At 46.0% G+C, this 17,410-nt stretch overlaps 2 protein-coding genes across 5 annotated transcripts; one reads left to right on the forward strand and one right to left on the reverse strand.

Moving 5' to 3' along the window:
• Positions 1 to 9: 9 nt before the first annotated feature.
• erap1b (endoplasmic reticulum aminopeptidase 1b) lies at positions 10 to 9,331 on the forward strand. Of its 2 annotated transcripts, none has more exons than XM_047023212.1 (19): positions 10 to 225; positions 500 to 1,049; positions 1,148 to 1,286; positions 1,572 to 1,706; positions 1,947 to 2,067; positions 3,323 to 3,477; positions 3,944 to 4,057; positions 4,188 to 4,319; positions 4,399 to 4,530; positions 4,604 to 4,684; positions 4,798 to 4,955; positions 5,257 to 5,336; positions 5,413 to 5,596; positions 6,082 to 6,238; positions 6,362 to 6,546; positions 7,169 to 7,330; positions 7,438 to 7,578; positions 8,102 to 8,183; positions 8,502 to 9,331. In XM_047023212.1, the coding sequence occupies exons 2-19, from the start codon at positions 547 to 549 to the stop codon at positions 8,703 to 8,705; spliced, it is 2,865 nt and encodes a 954-aa protein (XP_046879168.1). In that variant the 5' UTR covers positions 10 to 225; positions 500 to 546; the 3' UTR covers positions 8,706 to 9,331. The 2 variants fall into 2 exon arrangements, with proteins under 2 accessions (XP_046879168.1, XP_046879169.1); XM_047023213.1 differs by having other exon boundaries at positions 4,801 to 4,955.
• A 114-nt stretch (positions 9,332 to 9,445) lies between these two features.
• gtf2h2 (general transcription factor IIH, polypeptide 2) lies at positions 9,446 to 17,229 on the reverse strand. Of its 3 annotated transcripts, none has more exons than XM_047023227.1 (16): positions 17,092 to 17,229; positions 16,548 to 16,646; positions 16,257 to 16,334; positions 15,939 to 15,975; positions 15,682 to 15,768; positions 15,309 to 15,359; positions 15,168 to 15,222; positions 14,866 to 14,971; positions 14,695 to 14,785; positions 14,462 to 14,549; positions 12,946 to 13,053; positions 11,099 to 11,162; positions 10,684 to 10,787; positions 10,472 to 10,571; positions 10,329 to 10,368; positions 9,446 to 10,043 (listed from the first exon to the last, which is right to left on the reverse strand). In XM_047023227.1, exons 2-16 carry the CDS (start codon positions 16,601 to 16,603, stop codon positions 9,933 to 9,935), a joined length of 1,176 nt encoding a protein of 391 aa, XP_046879183.1. In that variant the 5' UTR covers positions 16,604 to 16,646; positions 17,092 to 17,229; the 3' UTR covers positions 9,446 to 9,932. The 3 variants fall into 3 exon arrangements, with proteins under 3 accessions (XP_046879183.1, XP_046879185.1, XP_046879184.1); XM_047023229.1 differs by lacking the exon at positions 17,092 to 17,229 and adding an exon at positions 16,806 to 16,965; XM_047023228.1 differs by lacking the exon at positions 17,092 to 17,229 and adding an exon at positions 16,767 to 16,964.
• Between the last annotated feature and the right edge of the window lie 181 nt (positions 17,230 to 17,410).

A 17,410-nucleotide genomic window follows, 5' to 3' on the forward strand; every position in this document is an offset into this window, starting at 1 on the left:
TTCCTGTATGGGTTAGGATGTTTTCATTTAATTCAACGTTGATTTGTACGACTATCAAGTCATAGCCAGTTATCAGTGACACCGTTTTAAGTAAAGGTGCATTGCAGGCTTAAAATGACACTGTCCCGGCATGCACGTCTCTTCTTAGTCCAGTTTATTTTCACTTTCATATTCAAATCTTTTGTGGGCTACCTGGCTGCTGAGTGCGTATCCCGGAGTTAGACGGTAGGCTATTAATAAAATATAATTTCTACCCGCTCAAGATGTTTGTCTATTTCACACCAATGTTCATCGGATGTTAGACACACTAGCTTCATTAGTTCATATCAGTGTTTTAAAAGCGTTATATCGTATGAATTGGAATGATAAACTGAAATCGAAACCTGTTCAGGTCCGTTTCATTCGAAAGACTTGTAGAATGTAGGAGTGTAAATATTTCACAGTTGGAAGTGTCGTTGACCATTCGTGATATTGTATGCCGTCTTTGGTCCCTTCGTAGTTAAAGGCTTTGTGAGAGGTGTGACGGCTGGAGTGAGTGTCGGCGTCATGTTCATCGTCCCTGTCCTCGTGCTCCTGCTCCTGCATCACGATGAGCTCACATTAGCAGCGCAGTTGCCAGGACACAGCGGAAGCAAGCCTCCATCCTTTGCACCTTTGGCTACAAACGGCCAACCGTTCCCGTGGGACAGAATGAGGCTCCCAGAAACAGTTTCTCCTCTCCATTACCACCTCCTCATCCACCCTAACCTGACCACTCTGGATTTCAGTGGCTCTGTCCTCATCGAGCTGGAGGTGCACACAAACACCCACAGCATCATCCTTCACAGCAAAGACCTCCAGATATCTAGTGCTGTGCTGTTGGCAGCAGAAGGTTCCAGGCCTCTTCAGGTGCTGGAATATCCTGCCTTCCAGCAGCTGGCCCTGCTGTCTGACACTGTGCTGACCAGAAGGGGGCGCTATGAGGTATATCTGGAGTTTAGTGCCAACTTGTCTGACAGTTTCCATGGGTTTTATAAAAGTACTTACCGCACCAGCGAGGGAGAAGTCAGGTACATTTTTTTTTTACTATATGGATGTAGTTTTAATACTGAACTATACTAGTGTTTCATTAGAATATGTTAGAACAAAGTTTCTTCCTCCATGTCAGAGTTGTGGCATCCACCCAGTTCGAAGCCACCAGTGCACGTGCAGCATTCCCCTGTTTTGATGAACCTGCGTTCAAAGCCAACTACACAATCCGCATCCGGCGAGAGCCCCGCCACAACGCCCTCTCCAACATGCCCATGGTAACACCTTTCCAAAATGCCCACGCCAACATGTCACTGTAAGAACTGCTGCTCTGAAAACACAGCAGGAGAAGATTTAAGATTTAATTTTGATCTTTCTCCGTCCTTCTCATCTCCACCTGCATCCCTTCTCATCTACATCCCTTCTCATCTGCATCCCTTCTCATCTGCATCCCTTCTCATCTGCATCCCTTCTCATCTACGTCCCTTCTCATCTGCATCCCTTCTCATCTACATCCCTTCTCATCTGCATCGCTTCTCATCTGCATCGCTTCTCCATCGCAGGTGAAAATGGTGGTGTTGCCAGGCGGTCTGTTGGAAGACCACTTTGACACCAGTGTGAGAATGAGCACCTACCTGGTGGCATTTATCGTGTCTGACTTCCTGTCTGTCAGCAAAACCACCCAGCACGGGGTCAAGGTGAGGAGATCCCCACATTCACCCCCCCTCCTGTTTCTCCTGGCTCGCAAATATCAGAGGTTGTGCATAGTGGATAGACTGAAGAAGATAGCTGATTGGAGCATTTGACATGTGTTGCTTTGTATAAAAGCGGCTGCTAAATTAACAAAGTGCTTTACTGTGGGTTAGGGCATTAAGGATAGGGTATTACAAGGGTATTCATACATCCTGTTGTTTTCTAACCTCACATTATTCTGCTAGATTTCAGTATATGCTGTACCAGACAAGATTGACCAGACTTCATTTGCTCTCGACGCTGCAGTCAAGCTGCTGGACTTCTATGACGACTACTTTGACATCCCCTACCCTCTTCCCAAGCAAGGTGTTTACAAGTAGCACCCAGTAAAACGCTTAGTATAATTATACTATATGTATATATATATATATGTACTATCTAGTGTGTAAGTATAACAATACTACCCAGTATGTAAGTATTCATAGTAGTCCCTTGCTTTCCAGTAATAGTTTGTCAAAAAGGTTTATAAAGGTTTTTGTGTTTGAGTGTTGAATTCACTCATTGACATTGGCTTGTTTTTGGTAAATAATGGGCCTAATTCTCAAACATTTTCTGAAGTTTCTTCTGAAATGTTTCTTACGGGCTTCGGAAAAACAACGTAAGAAAAAGACATCCACCAAATTTATGAACGCTAGAAAATGTGTTCCTACGCAGCAGACTTTATCTGAGCTGTGCTCCCGGGAAGAATTTTCTAAGTTGAGAGTGCGTCCTCGTGCTCCTGAATTTGCATACATACACGCCCCGACAGCTCCTTAGAAAGGCACGCAACAGCAGTGACGTGTGCAGTCAGAATTGACACAATTAGGAAAGCAACAGGAACGCAAGTTATGCCCAAGCGAAAAGCAACCGGTGCACAGGTGTGCAACATCATACCAGTAAGATGAGCAGTGGAATTGTTCTCCACTGGATCTAACAGTGTGCACACTAAGCAAGGTTAATTATTATAATTATTTAAATCCGAGGATGTCTGTTATGGCAAGCTGTTTTATCATTTAACCAATGAATTGCTGATATCCAAAATTCAAATTCTTGATAACAAAAATGCAATTCTTGATTTCAAGAATTCGCATTTTGGATATCAAGACTTAATTGGTTAAATGATAAAACGGATTGGCATAGTCTGTAGAGTTGATGTGAAAGCAATCCCCAACGATTTCTCATAACTTCATTAACACTTCAAACACGGAGAGTTTTCTTAAATGCGATTTGATCCTTGTGGTTTTTGAAGGAATCGCATTTGAGACAACTCTGGCCGATTTACGACTGCTTTTTCGAGTTCGGAAAGTCTCAGAACAAATCCCAGATGAGAAAACTTTCATGAATGCCAAATGTTTTCTTAAATCCAATTCAGAAGAAATTCCTTCTTAAATTCTTCTGAACTGCATTCGAGAATGAGGCCGAATGTTCTGAAAAATATAAATATATTGCTATTTATTGCTTGATAGCTTTGAAAAAACTGTAGCACTGAGGAAAACTGAGATTTCCTCGACAATGAAGACAACACTATAAATCAAATATTTGCTGGTATTAAAAATGACTTGTCAACGATGTCTCTCTACAGACCTGGTCGCCATCCCAGACTTCCAGTCTGGAGCGATGGAGAACTGGGGTCTGACCACCTACCGAGAGGCAGGACTGCTCTTCCACCCCAACAAGTCTTCTGCCTCCGACAAACTGGGCATCACCATGGTGATTGCCCATGAGCTGGCCCACCAGGTAACAAGGGTCCTGTCTGCTCACCTGATGTCACTCTTCAACCGCCACTTCTTAGATACTACACAATGTTAATGCCTGCATCTTAGATACTACACAATGTTAATGCCTGCATCTTAGATACTACACAATGTTAATGCCTGCATCTTAGATACTACACAATGTTAATGCCTGCATCTTAGAAACTACACAATGTTAATGCCTGCAAGTGCAGGGCCTTGGTCTAAGAAGGACTTTCATGGTTGAATAAAGGGTAATATGTATATTTTAACCGTGCCTGGTAACTGAGATGTGGCAACTCTGACCACCGAAATACTGTTCTGAGCTGAGCGGTTCTGTTGCATTTTCTATGTATGTTGCTTTTGATAGGGTTAGGGTTAGTACTACGTGTAATGTAACATATATGTTTAAGTTAATATAAATGGTGCCAGTGTCCTAACTGAGGCTGTCCTCCACTTGCCCTGACCAGTGGTTTGGTAACCTGGTGACCATGCAGTGGTGGAATGACCTATGGCTGAACGAAGGCTTCGCTAAGTTTATGGAGTTCGTGTCAGTCAATGTCACCAACCCAGAGCTACAAGTGGTGAGAGATCCATAACTAGGCTGAATGTAACTCTGGTATGAAGCACACATACCTCACTTGCCTATCTCTTAATACTCTCCCTCTCTCCCTCTCTCTCTACCCCCCCCCCCTCCCTCACCCCCCCTCTCAGGATGACTTCTTCTTGGGGAAGTGTTTTGAGGCTATGGAGGTGGATTCTCTAAGCTCCTCACACCCTGTCTCCTCTCCTGTGGAGAACCCCACCCAGATCCAGGAGATGTTTGACGACGTGTCGTACGACAAGGTCCGTCTCCCCATCCACCTCCCGTCAGGTCAGACTGTCCATGTAGGCCTTCTCCACATCTGTGCCACTGTGTTTCCAGGGCGCCTGTATCCTGAACATGCTAAGAGACTTCCTGACGGCTGAGGCCTTTAAGATCGGCATTGTTCGCTACCTCAGACGCTACAGCTTCCAGAACACCGTCAATAGCCACCTGTGGGAAAGCTTGAGCAACGTGAGTGTGTTTGCTCACCTCTTGGCTCTGGTGGTGTCTTATGGTTCTGTACTGATGTAACTGAACTCCACAGATCTGCCAGGTTGATGACCTGGATGAAGGTCGGCTGAAAGGAGAGTTCTGCTCCCAGGCCCAGCACCAGTCTGATGCGTCTGTAAGTGAACGTGGCTCCCAGGAGATTCTTTAACATAGGTTTCTGTCCCGTATACGGTGCTGTCAGTGTACTTCAACACAGGTTTCTATATTGTTTGGCTACTGTGTGTGTAGAAGTGGTACTCTGAGGACGAGCTGGACGTGAAGACCATCATGGACACCTGGACCCTGCAGGAGGGCTTCCCCCTAGTCACGGTGGAGGTCAGGGGTCGTGAGGTCACACTGAACCAGGAGCGCTACCTCAAGACTGACGACCCTTCTCTCAAAGAGGGGTACGTACCCTGACTGAGAATCCTGCTGCATACCAGGAAGGGGTTAGGTCCAGTACTGTTACATACTGGGAATGGGTTAGGTCCAGTACTGTTACATACTGGGAATGGGTTAGGTCCAGTACTGTTACATACTGGGAATGGGTTAGGTCCAGTACTGTTACATACACACTGGCTGTCTCACCTTGCCAGCATGCTTAGTTTTTGCCACCAATATGTAATTTTAGGAGAGGATTTTTGTGCTGTTATCATTATTTAATGCTGCAGGTGAATGGTCATAGTGTTGGTCACGTGTCCTCCACAGCTTCCTGTGGCAGGTCCCTCTGACCTACATCACCAGCGCCTCCAGCACCATCCAGCGCTTCCTGCTCAAGACCAAGACTGGTGAGTTTCAGACCAGGTCAGGAGGAGGTCAGAGGTAAGACTGGAGTAAACAATCCAAGCTGCTTCCTGTCCCCAGCTGTGCTGTACCTGCCAGAGGAGGTGGACTGGGTGAAGTTCAACGTGGACATGAGCGGTTACTACATGGTGCACTACGAGGGCCGGGGCTGGAGCGCCCTCACCCAGCTGCTCAGGCACAACCACACCGCCCTCAGCAGCAATGACCGCGCCAGCCTCATCAACAACGCCTTCCAGCTCGTCAGGTCAGTTGCAAACACTGCCATTAGTCAGGGTCTGGAGAGAGCTTGTCTCTTAACTGGACAGTAAGGATGATTTCAGTTGAATACTTTTTTGACTGTGTGGACGAGGATGAAGTTTAAAAAATGTTATTTGACTGTCAGTTTTGACCTGAGATCATATGAGGTGACCTGACGTCATATGAGGTGACCTGAGGTCATGTGAGGTGACCTGAGGTCATGTGAGGTGACCTGAGGTCATGTGAGGTGACCTGAGGTCATGTGAGGTGACCTGAGGTGCCTGTGTCCTGAGGTTCATGTAAAATCATGACAAAGGATATTCTTGCATGCAGGTTAAAACCAAATATTTTGTCAATGTATCAACAGTGTATCAAACAATAAGATTGTGACCTTGCGTCCCTCCGGTGTGCAGCGTGGGGAAGGGTTGGAAGTGGTGTGGGGTAAGAGTTAGGATTAGGTGGGATCTATGGTAACCCTAACCCTGCTCTCAGCGTGGGGAAGGTGAGTCTGGACGTGGCCCTGGAGCTGTCCCTTTACCTGTCAAAGGAGACGGAGATCATGCCTGTCACCCAGGGTCTGGGGGAGCTAGTGCCCATCTATAAGCTGATGGAGAAGAGAAACATGCTACACCTCGAGAACCAGATGAAGGTACGGATGGGGTCTAAGACTGTGTATAGTGTGTGTGGGGGTGAAAGAGAAGGAAGGGGAGTGGAAAGAGAGGTTGATAGAGGTGGAGGCAGAGGTGTTAGCAGCAACATACCTTTTTCCCAGGGCTACATAGTGGAGCTGTTCCAGGAGCTGATTGATCGTCAGACGTGGAGCGACGAGGGCTCCGTCTCCCAACGAGTGCTGAGGAGCTACCTGCTGCTCTTTGCCTGCGTTAGAAACCACCCCCCTTGCGTCGCCACGGCATCACGGCTCTTCACCCGCTGGAGGGAGTCTGATGGCAACATGAGGTTAGAAGTCACGAAGCATCTCACCTCTCGTCACTGACCTTGGAGTTTTAGGCCCAATCCCAATGTCCCCCCTGAACCCGAAACACTCACACACTTACTTGACGTCACATGGTTAGTGGTTGAGTGCAAGGGATCAAAATGCTATAATCAGGAATGGGAAAGCACTTTATGGCAGTATTGGCAAAATAGTAATGTTGTTGAATCAAATCTGATGAAACCACATCAAAAGACACACTACACACAGCTCTGGCTATATTAACCATCAGTGAGTTGTGTTTAAAGTTACATGTAAACTTTTATTTCTAACTATGTCTACTTCAGCGTTGGTTGCTCCATCCATGATTGTTTACCGTTGTTCTACTTCTTGTCTTATGAGGCGGGTTTGCCGGGACCTTTCTCTTGCTACTGGGTTCCCTTGGTAACCCTCGTGCTTCACGTTACAACGCTGTGAATTGTGGGCAATTCCCTTAGGCAAAGTCTGCAAAAATGCAGACTTACGAAAAGGGTGCATAAAGGGCTCAAAATATCTTAGAAAAAAACCCTGCACCTCAAAGTGTGTGAGGGTGGACATTGGGATTGGGCCTTAGTTAGCAGACAATAAAACCGTTTTGACCCCTCCCAGCCTCCCTAGTGACGTCAGCATGGCAGTGTTTGCCATTGGAGCCCGTACTCCAGATGGCTGGGACTTCCTGTTTGAGAAGTACCGGCAGTCTATGCACACCTCTCTGAAGAGCCGTATCAAGTCAGCCCTGACCATCAGCCCTCTGCAGGACAAGCTACAGTGGTGAGTTGATACACAATGGCGACAGAAGACAACTTCGTTACATGTTTCACTCTGAAAGCACTTGCTGTAAACCTGACAAGATTTCCTCCTTGCTCCTCCTCTCCCAGGATGATGGAGCAGAGTCTCTCAGGGGAGGTGATGAAGACTCAGGACCTTCCTCACGTGGTCATCTCCATCAGCAGGAACCCCCGAGGCTTTGCACTGGCCTGGGACTTCCTCCGACACAACTGGCTCTCGCTGATCAGGAAGTACGAACACCTAGACTGTCCCTGGTCAGGAAGTACGAACACCTAGACTGTCCCTGGTCAGGAAGTACGAACACCTAGACTGTCCCTGGTCAGAGGTATAAACACCTAGACTGTCCCTGGTCAGAAGTATGAACACCTAGACTGTCCCTGGTCATAGGTATAAACACGTAGACTGTCCCTGGTCAGAGGTACAAACACCTAGACTGTCCCTGGTCAGAGGTATAAACACCTAGACTGTCCCTGGTCAGAGGTACAAACACCTAGACTGTCCCTGGTCAGAGGTATAAACACCTAGACTGTCCCTGGTCAGGAAGTACAAACACCTAGACTGTCCCTGGTCAGAGGTATAAACACCTAGACTGTCCCTGGCCAGAGGTATGAACACCTAGTCTGTCCCTGGTCAAGAAGTATGAACATATTGACTCACTCTCCCCAAAGCATCTGTTGCTGCTGTCAGTCTTTGCAGGTTGTGTTGTTGTGAGGATTCATCATGTGACCCTTAACTCATGATCTTCCTCACTAGGTTTGACCTGGGCTCTCATTCTATTGCTGGAATGGTGAATGGAGTGACCAACCAGTACTCCACCAGGGAGAAGCTGGAGGAGGTAGGCTTGGAGACAGACCTGTATTTAGTAAATAGAAGGATTTTTTGTGTCCGAGTCAAAAATGTAAGTATTTATACTTACTTGTGTGTGTTGTGGTGCATGTGTGTGTAACAGAGTTATATCTGTGAAATTTGCTCCTAAGGTATGTAACAGGCCACCCGCGTCAACAAAGAGCTAGTTTTTCTTTGGCGTAGCTGGTAGTGGTCACGCTTGGCAAGTCGGAGGTTGTGCGTTCGAGCCCAGTGAGTGGCGAAGGGGCCTTGTCTTGATGGAGCGTGGCTACAGCTGTTACATACCCGTCACGTGTGCTCTCCTCAGGTGCGTAGCTTCTTCGGAGGTCTGACTGAGGAGACGGGGGCGAGTCTGAGGTGCATCCAGCAGACCAGCGAGACAATCCAGGAGAACATCCGCTGGATGGACAGACACCTGCCTCTGCTGCAGGCCTGGCTGGACCGACGCCACCCCGGACCCAGCTCCTCCCCCAGCTCCACCCCAGCACCACAGAGACATGTGGACTTATAGTGGGCTCTTAGACTAAAATCTAATGGGTCTGACAGAGTATCTTTGGTAAAATGCTGAAAATCGTTGCGAGATGTCTCTTTTGAAACAGCCCAGACTGAGAGTCAGCTGATAGTCTGGGTTAGTTACCAGTCCTCTCTCCAGTCCAAAGCTCTGCACCACTAACAAATTTGTGGTTTGTCAAACTAGTTTAATCCACATCAAATTAATAAAAAGTGACAATGCTGACAATACCCTTCTCCACCACTTTTTAAATGTTTTCATCCAGCTTACTACTGTTTAGGTTAGGGTTAACCCAGCTTACTACTGCAGTGTTTCAGAGACGTTTGTGGCTGTAGGTTTGATATGTGAGGTGTTTTTTCTGTGTGTGCCTTCCTTAGTGACCTGCCTGCTTCCTGGAGAATCTCAGGGTATTTCCCAAAATGTTAGTTGCCTGGGTAGCTGGTCTCTCGAGAAGCAGATCACAGGGCTGCAGTTCTGCTTTAGTTTATGAAGAATAACTAACTCCAAGATACACCTTTTGAGGTTTTAGAGGCAAGTCAGAAATGTATTTCCTACCATCATTCCATAATGGAAAATATGTTTGTCATTTTGTGATGAATGAAAATAAAGCCCTAGGTGAGATGTGATCTTAGTGCATATCGTATTTTGGTATCAAGAATATACCAGACAGAAACGATCACCTTAGCTAACCCCTAACCCTAACAGACACAAAAGCAACCAGTTTAGACTTGCACACAGCATCTAGAAAAATAGCTCAAGTTTATTGTCAAGGTTTGGTCCATTGTCCTGATACTAGAGCTTTAACACTACCAACACTTTAAACAGGAAACGTCAACATACTTTAAAAGGCCAAATTACTTACACTTCTTGAGTCACAAGACAAAGTTTGTCTCCGTTGACACAATAGGAAACATCTACTTGAAAATAGACTGAAAAGGTTCCATGAAATACTGGCACTCTTGGAAACACACCTCTCATAAAGCAGAGAAATCTGATGTATCTAAACCCAACCCCATCTATAGTCTCTTCCAAGGAAACACTTTCTGCAGATCTCCACTTTTAGTATGAAGAGTTTCAATCACACATTTACCAGGAGGAGTTAAGCTTCCTCAGATACACGAGTCTGGGGTCTCAAACACCAGGGTTGGGGGTCAAACCTGCTCGCCAGGACAAGCAGGTGCTGACTCAGAGCAGAAGAGCATTTGGCTGCAGTTCGACCTGCTGCCCTCAGGGGGCGCTGTGTGAGTGGATGCAGGAGGGGCAGCAGTGCAGGGTGTCATGGATGAACAGATCACACTCCACGCAGAACACACTGCTGCACACAGGGCAGGTGAACACCTGCACACAGGAACAGAGAAGAGAGTGATACCAAGAGAACAAGAAAGATCAAAAACGGTAATGTGATGTGATTGTCATCGTGATACAACAATTTGGTGTGTGAAGGTGATTGGGTTTAACTGTCCTGCATGTTTGGTGTGTGAAGGTGATTGGGTTGAACTGTCCTGCATGTTTGGTGTGTGAAGGTGATTGGGTTAAACTGTCCAGCATGTTTGATGTGTGAAGGTGATTGGCTTAAACTGTCCAGCATGTTTGGTGTGTGAAGGTGATTGGGGTTAAACTTACACTTTTATCTTTCAGCTCCCCTTGGCATGCGTGGCAGAACCTGAAACAGTAGAGCAGGTGTAAGGACTGGGGGTTAGGGGTGTATATTAGAAGGGTTAGGGGTGTATAGTACAAGGAGAAGGTGTTAGTGTGGTGTGTCCCACCTCTCTCCTCCGTGCTGTAGAGGACCCTCCTGGAAAGTGTTCATGGGGAACAGGTGGTGGAAGGAGCGGGCCAGGTGAGGGGCAGACACCAGCGTCAACCCTGAGGAACACTGCAGCATCACTAGCTGCTCGCTCACACACACACACACACACACTAACCTAACCCTACCACACACTCTGCACTCCACAGGAAGCTCTGTATAGAAACATACCACACACTCTGCACTCCACAGGAAGCTCTGTGTACTTGGCGTGGCACTGAGGGCAAAAGAATCCTCCTAGAGACAGGGACGGATCACTGCTACTGTCCAGGTGCCTGGCAACACACACACACTCTTAGTATATACACACATATACACACAAACACACTGCTACTGATCAGGTGCCTGGCAACACACACACAAACACTTAATATATACACACACTCAGTAAATATATACACACATGCATACATACTAAATATATGCACACACACAGTAATTAATGATAAGATACAGAATTGTAATGAAGCAGAACTTGTTCTACAGATTGTGACTAACAGACATCATGGGTCTACGTGCTTAAGGCATGTGTGTATGAGGTTAGGGAGAATCCATGGTAACCCTAACAGACATCACCGGTACCTACGCCATGCTGAAGGCTGGTCTGGGCTCCTGGTCAGACAGCGAGGCCATGGTATGCTGGGGGAACCCTGCCAGGGACAAGAGGGTCAACAACAATCCATTATTGTATTTTATTCATACAACATGTACACAGGACACAAGCATTCTACATGCAGGACTTAGCTAGGGCAAAGCCATAGCGAGAAAGAGTTGCGTCAACAGTGTCAGGAAGCTAGGTGGTCCTGTGGTTCATCAACAGTGTCAGGAAGCTAGGTGGTCCCGTGGTTCATCAACAGTGTCAGGAAGCTAGGTGGTCCTGTGGTTCATCAACAGTGTCAGGAAGCTAGGTGGTCCCGTGGTTCATCAACAGTTTCAGGAAGCTAGGTGGTCCTGTGGTTCATCAACAGTGTCAGGAAGCTAGGTGGTCCTGTGGTTCATCAACAATGTCAGGAAGCTAGGTGGTCCCGTGGTTCATCAACAGTGTCAGGAAGCTAGGTGGTCCTGTGGTTCATCAACAGTGTCAGGAAGCTAGGTGGTCCTGTGGTTCATCAACAGTGTCAGGAAGCTAGGTGGTCCTGTGGTTCATCAACAGTGTCAGGAAGCTGGGTGGTCCTGTGGTTCATCAACAGTGTCAGGAAGCTAGGTGGTCCTGTGGTTCATACGTCACTAAACAGTTCCAAACAAAGCCGAGTGGAGTGGAAAGACCGAAGCCACTGCGGAGCTCCACAGAAATATTTTTTGGGTAACTACTGAACTAAATATGTGTATTGGTAGATGAAGATGTGGGATCTCTATAATATTTAATGGTTATGGTAAACTAACAAAATGTGTTAAGTTAAGATTGCTAGCTAATGTCCTATGCAGGACATGGAGTTGACTATTTGTTGTTTCTATGGCTCTGCGTTACTCATACTAATCCCCAGTACAGTACAAATCATTTGATGCTGGGATATACACAACATAAATGACATGGGGGGGGTGCATTTCAGGGCAGGGCTGTAGTTTCTTGCCAAAAAATGCACCCCCTGCTAACTGACTAGGAAGGAGCCACATGCATGAAACCTACTCTGCTTACTCATACTAGTCCCCTCAATGTAAACTATTAAACTATTCATCAAGATGCTTAAAATGTTGGATCATGATCACTAGTTCTTCAGGAACATGCGGTTACGATCATGCCAAAACTATAGTTGACAGAAACTGTAGACAGGTGAGATAGCTGCAGACAGTCAGGTGAGATAGCGGCAGACAAACAGGTGAGATAGCGGCAGACAGACAGGTGAAATAGCGGCAGACAGACAGGTGAGGTAGCTGCAGACAGACAGGTGCGGTAGCTGCAGACAGACAGGTGAGGTAGCTGCAGATAGTCAGGTGAGATAGTGGCAGACAGACAGGTGAGGTAGCTGCAGACAGTTAGGTGAGATAGTGGCAGACAGTCAGGTGAGTTAGCGGCAGACAGACAGGTGCGGTAGCTGCAGACAGACAGGTGCGGTAGCTGCAGACAGACAGGTGCGGTAGCTGCAGACAGAAAGGTGAGATAGCGGCAGACAGACAGGTGCAGTAGCTGTAGACAGACAGGTGAGGTAGCTGCAGACAGACAGGTGAGGTAGCTGCAGACAGACAGGTAAGGTAGCTGCAGACAGTCAGGTGAGGTAGCTGCAGACAGTCAGGTGAGATAGCGGCAGACAGACAGGTGAGATAGCGGCAGACAGACAGGTGCAGTAGCTGCAGACAGACAGGTGAGGTAGCTGCAGACAGACAGGTGAGGTAGCTGCAGACAGACAGCGGTAGCTGCAGACAGACAGGTGCAGTAGCTGCAGACAGACAGGTGAGGTAGCTGCAGACAGACAGGTGAGGTAGCTGCACACTGACCCATCCTGATGAGGGAGCACTCTGCAGAGGAGCTGGCTGGAGGAGGCTTCACGTGGAACATCAACAGCTCCTTGAAGTGGCTTTCATCCAGGATCACATGGTATGACCCTGTCACAGGGGAAACACGTGGAAGCATTTTGTTTTAGGAAAGTCACACAACAGACACTATTCTAGGGCTGCAACTAACGATTAGTTTCATAATCGATTAATCTGTCGACTCTTTTTTGGATTTATTGATGAATCAGATAAAAAAAACTAAAAAGCATTAATTTCCAAACCTTTATTCAAAAACAGAACGGACAGTGCAAATTCACAGCGCAAAAAATCCTCAGAATGAGCACAAACAGGCACACAATTTTGAAAAAGTTATTAATATTAGCGTGGATTCAATGCTATTTTCCAAGATGAGCAATTTATTTGAGTTTTGTTTAAAACTTTATTGAACATTGAAAGGTTGTGGAAGTAGGCCAGACTTTATTAGAATAATCTGGTGTATATTTAGATTTTTTGACACAAATTTGAAAAAAGTTTAGATTTGCGAGGATTAAGCAATTTTCAAAGATTAGTGATTTTCTATCATTTTATTTGAAACTTCAATGATAAAGTAAAGGCTGTGGAAGCATACCAGACATTGTTAAGATACTCTGGTGTCTGTTTGAGGTTTTATATTCCAAAACCATTTAAAAAAATGGTATGGGTTGTTTTCACCCGGTCCCTAACGCAGCTGCAAAGTAGCGTCTTCCGAATGTGAGACGAATGTCGAATATGAAACTAACTTCACCTCGGTCAATTAACACACTGTTTTGATGTATTTAGTGTGACCTGCTCCCACACCTTGGATGACTTGGGTCATACTGATTTCTCTGCCTCCGCCATGTGTTTGTCATGTGTTCTCAACAACGTCTCTCCAATGGCCTTTCCTCTACCTCCGCTCCGCGCTCAACTATACTTTTTTTAAAATACTCAAACATCTCCGCGACATATTAAGTGGCGTAATAATCATGCGACACAACGAATCGATAATGAAATTCGTTGCCAACGCTTTTAATAATCGATTAGTTGTTGCAGCCCTACACTATTCTGAATTTAATCACTTTCAATTACTGCATTTTTATAAAGTATTCCTTCCTTCTGTCCTATGCGGTAATGTGTATTATAAAGTACTCCTTCCTTCTGTCCTAGGCGGTAATGTGTGTTATAAAGTACTCCTTCCTTCTGTCCTAGGCGGTAATGTGTGTTATAAAGTACTCCTTCCTTCTGTCCTAGGCGGTAATGTGTATTATGAAGTACTCCTTCCTTCTGTCCTAGGCGGTAATGTGTATTATAAAGTACTCCGTCCTTCTGTCCTAGGCGGTAATGTGTGTTATAAAGTACTCCTTCCTTCTGTCCTAGGCGGTAATGTGTGTGGATTGGAAGAGTTAGGTACTTTCCCAATACTGGTTTAACTCCATCACCCTCCATGGGAACAAGCAGCAGCTTCTCATCACAGTGTTCTGCAGCAGAGGTGGTTCCTCACCTCCGGTTTCTCGAGTTAGCACCGTGCAGACGCGCACCTCAGCAGACAAGCCGATGACAGACACACGGATCTTCAGGGACTTCAGGGTCTGACCAAACACACACACACACAATCACACGCACACACCAAACAGACGACATGAAGACAGGAGGAAGGAAACACGAGGGAGACTAATGAAGACAAACCCTTGTAGAACACAGCAGCATCCTGTGAAAAAGGGTGGAGTCTTTTACCTTAATCAGCTCATAGATGTTTGCTGGGTCACAGGTGGTGAGGCTGCTGAAGATGATTAGAACCTCCCTGCTGGTGTGGCCAGGCAGGTGTCTGCAGAGACAAAACGGGCTTGAAACAAACAAACATGTAGGCTGCACAGCATCAATGTATTGCACAGACAGACTTCGTACTTGAGGGTCTGCATCGCCAGAGTGAGTGAGTTGTAGAGAGACGGCTCTCCAACACAGGTCGAGTCCAGCGCTTTCTTCAGGGCTGCCACATGCTTCTTTGGGTTGCCTAGGGGACAGAGCAACACATTGAACAAACCTACTCTGGTCTTGTCCTGAGCATTGCTGTTATTCTGTTCTCCCCTCCACCCTCGCTCTCTCTCTCCCCTCCACCCTCCCTCTCTGAATATGAACCAGTATCCATCAGCTTCCATACGATTTTGAGGAGATTAGTGGAAGGTCCTGGTTAGGGTCCTGATCCTCACCTGCCAGATCTGTCAGCTTCTCTGCCCTTTTGTTCTTGGTGGTGATGATGCCAACCTAAATACAACCATGAAAAGGAAAGTTGTTCTCAATGGGTCACATTCAAAGGTTTGACTGAAGGGGTGGGCACAGCAGACACTTGCCTGGCTAATAGGGTTCTGGTCAAAGTACTCCTCCACAAAAAACTCAATCAGCTGCAAAGTAGAAGAGGAGTCAGTTTACCAGTCAGTAAATCAATACATCAACTATACAAATGGTCTACATTATTATCGTAGCCTTACACTGGGATCAATATTATGGTCTTCATGTATCCTTACTTTGAGGGTGGAGGTGAGCTATATACCTTGAGAGTGTAGGTGAGCTATATACCTTGAGGGTGGAGGTGAGCTATATACCTTGAGAGTGGAGGTGAACTATATACCTTGAGGGTGGAGGTGAACTAAATACCTTAAGGGTGGAGGTGAGCTATATGGTGTCCATGTATCATTACCTTGAGGGTGGAGGTGAACTAAATACCTTAAGGGTGGAGGTGAGCCTATTGGGTTTCAGGTCCTGGTCCTCCATGGTTCTTGAGGTGTCGATCACCACATACAGGTGCCTCATCTGGGAAGCACAATCACATGTCATGATGTTGGAAACAAGTCTAAAGTAAGAGAGGTCAACATCCCAACCCTCACACTCTGCAGCATACACCATATCATATCGATGGACAGGGACACAGAAAGTGACATGAAATCATGAGAACAAACACAAAGCCAACCTGTCAAACTCACCATCCCAAGGCGCACCTGTCCATGACTCTCAAGCACCCTGTGTGGATACAATGCCAGGAGATTAACTTTAAAGTAAATAGAACTACATTAACATGTTTACATTATATTTAATTAGCTGACGCCATATCCAAAGTGACATAAAAATAGTGCATGTAGATAGTACAGCAGAAGATCAAGGATCAGAAGTAGACAGTTCTAACTTCTTCTAATCAGAATCAATGAGGTATTTCCTAGGCTCAGTTACCACATCTCAGCTGTCAGACAGTGCAACAACAACATCAAACTATAAGAGAGGAATCTCTCATCCAACAGACACACCTTTTCCGTTTGGCCTGGAAGAGGATGTCTTCCACAGTGGCTTTGAGAGACCCCGACTCATCCTCTTTGAGCACTTCCCTGTGAGCGAGACAGAACACACAACAACAGGCCTGCTGTTTTTAGCTGTTTTGGGGGGGTCCAAGTCTTAATTAGGGGGGTCCAAGTCTTAATTAGGGGGGTCAGACCTACCAAATTTGCCCCCTGCTGATGATGATGTCAGTAGGCCAACAACAACAGGCAGATGGTTCTGCTAAGTGGGAGAGACATGCGTCCCAGTAAACTGAGACTCACCATGTCCGCTCGTATCCTCCCTCCCAGCGTTTAGCTCTCTCTGGCTCCTCATCCATGACAGGGGTTCCCTTTCTTCTGCCGGACACTGACGGTAACTAGCTGCAGTAGAAGAAAAATATTTCTACGGGATTAATATGTGGACATATGGATTTGTAACAGCTAGATAGTTAAATCGATACGATAGTTAGTTCTGCAACTAAACAAGACGCCGAAACTTACAAACAAGAACTGGGAAATTATATTCGACTGCTTGTTTACCAAATCAGCTTATATATTCACGCTAGACTCTGGTTTCAAATGGAACAATAAAAATGGCAAAATCTCATAAGGTTAGCACATCTTTCGCTTTCCATGCTCTAGTCTAAAACCCTATCTGCCCGGTGCAGAGAAAGACAGGTCCTCCGGATACATGCTGCGCACACAGAGTTCCGCATTTAATATTGTTAGCAACTTATAATTCATTAAATATTATTATTTATGCTACTGTATAGGAATAATAATAAATGTAATATATATCTTAACTGGGTGAGGTTAGTCTACTGACATTAAATGTTCAATGACGAAGTCTGCGGCAATTCGTTTATTGTCAAATCCGGCTCTGTATGCAGTTGCTGTAGCTAGCTAGTTTCAGAGTATTGCCAGAGAATGTCTAGTATTGCTGTTTTTTTTAACAAACGCTCGGTGGCGAACTCACGAACTTCAGTCGTGTTTATGCTTTATTTGTTGTTGCAAACTGTCAATACTGCTGGTCCGGTCGTTTCAGCGATCTCCAGTGGCCAATTGTTTTCAGCAAGTTTGTATTGTGGACCTCTTTGTCGTCTGTATTGTGGAATTCTTGTCTGTTTCAGAAATTCATTCCTGCA

The sequence above is a fragment of the Hypomesus transpacificus genome, chromosome 7 (genome assembly GCF_021917145.1).
Source record: "Hypomesus transpacificus isolate Combined female chromosome 7, fHypTra1, whole genome shotgun sequence".
Taxonomy (NCBI): Eukaryota; Metazoa; Chordata; class Actinopteri; order Osmeriformes; family Osmeridae; genus Hypomesus; species Hypomesus transpacificus.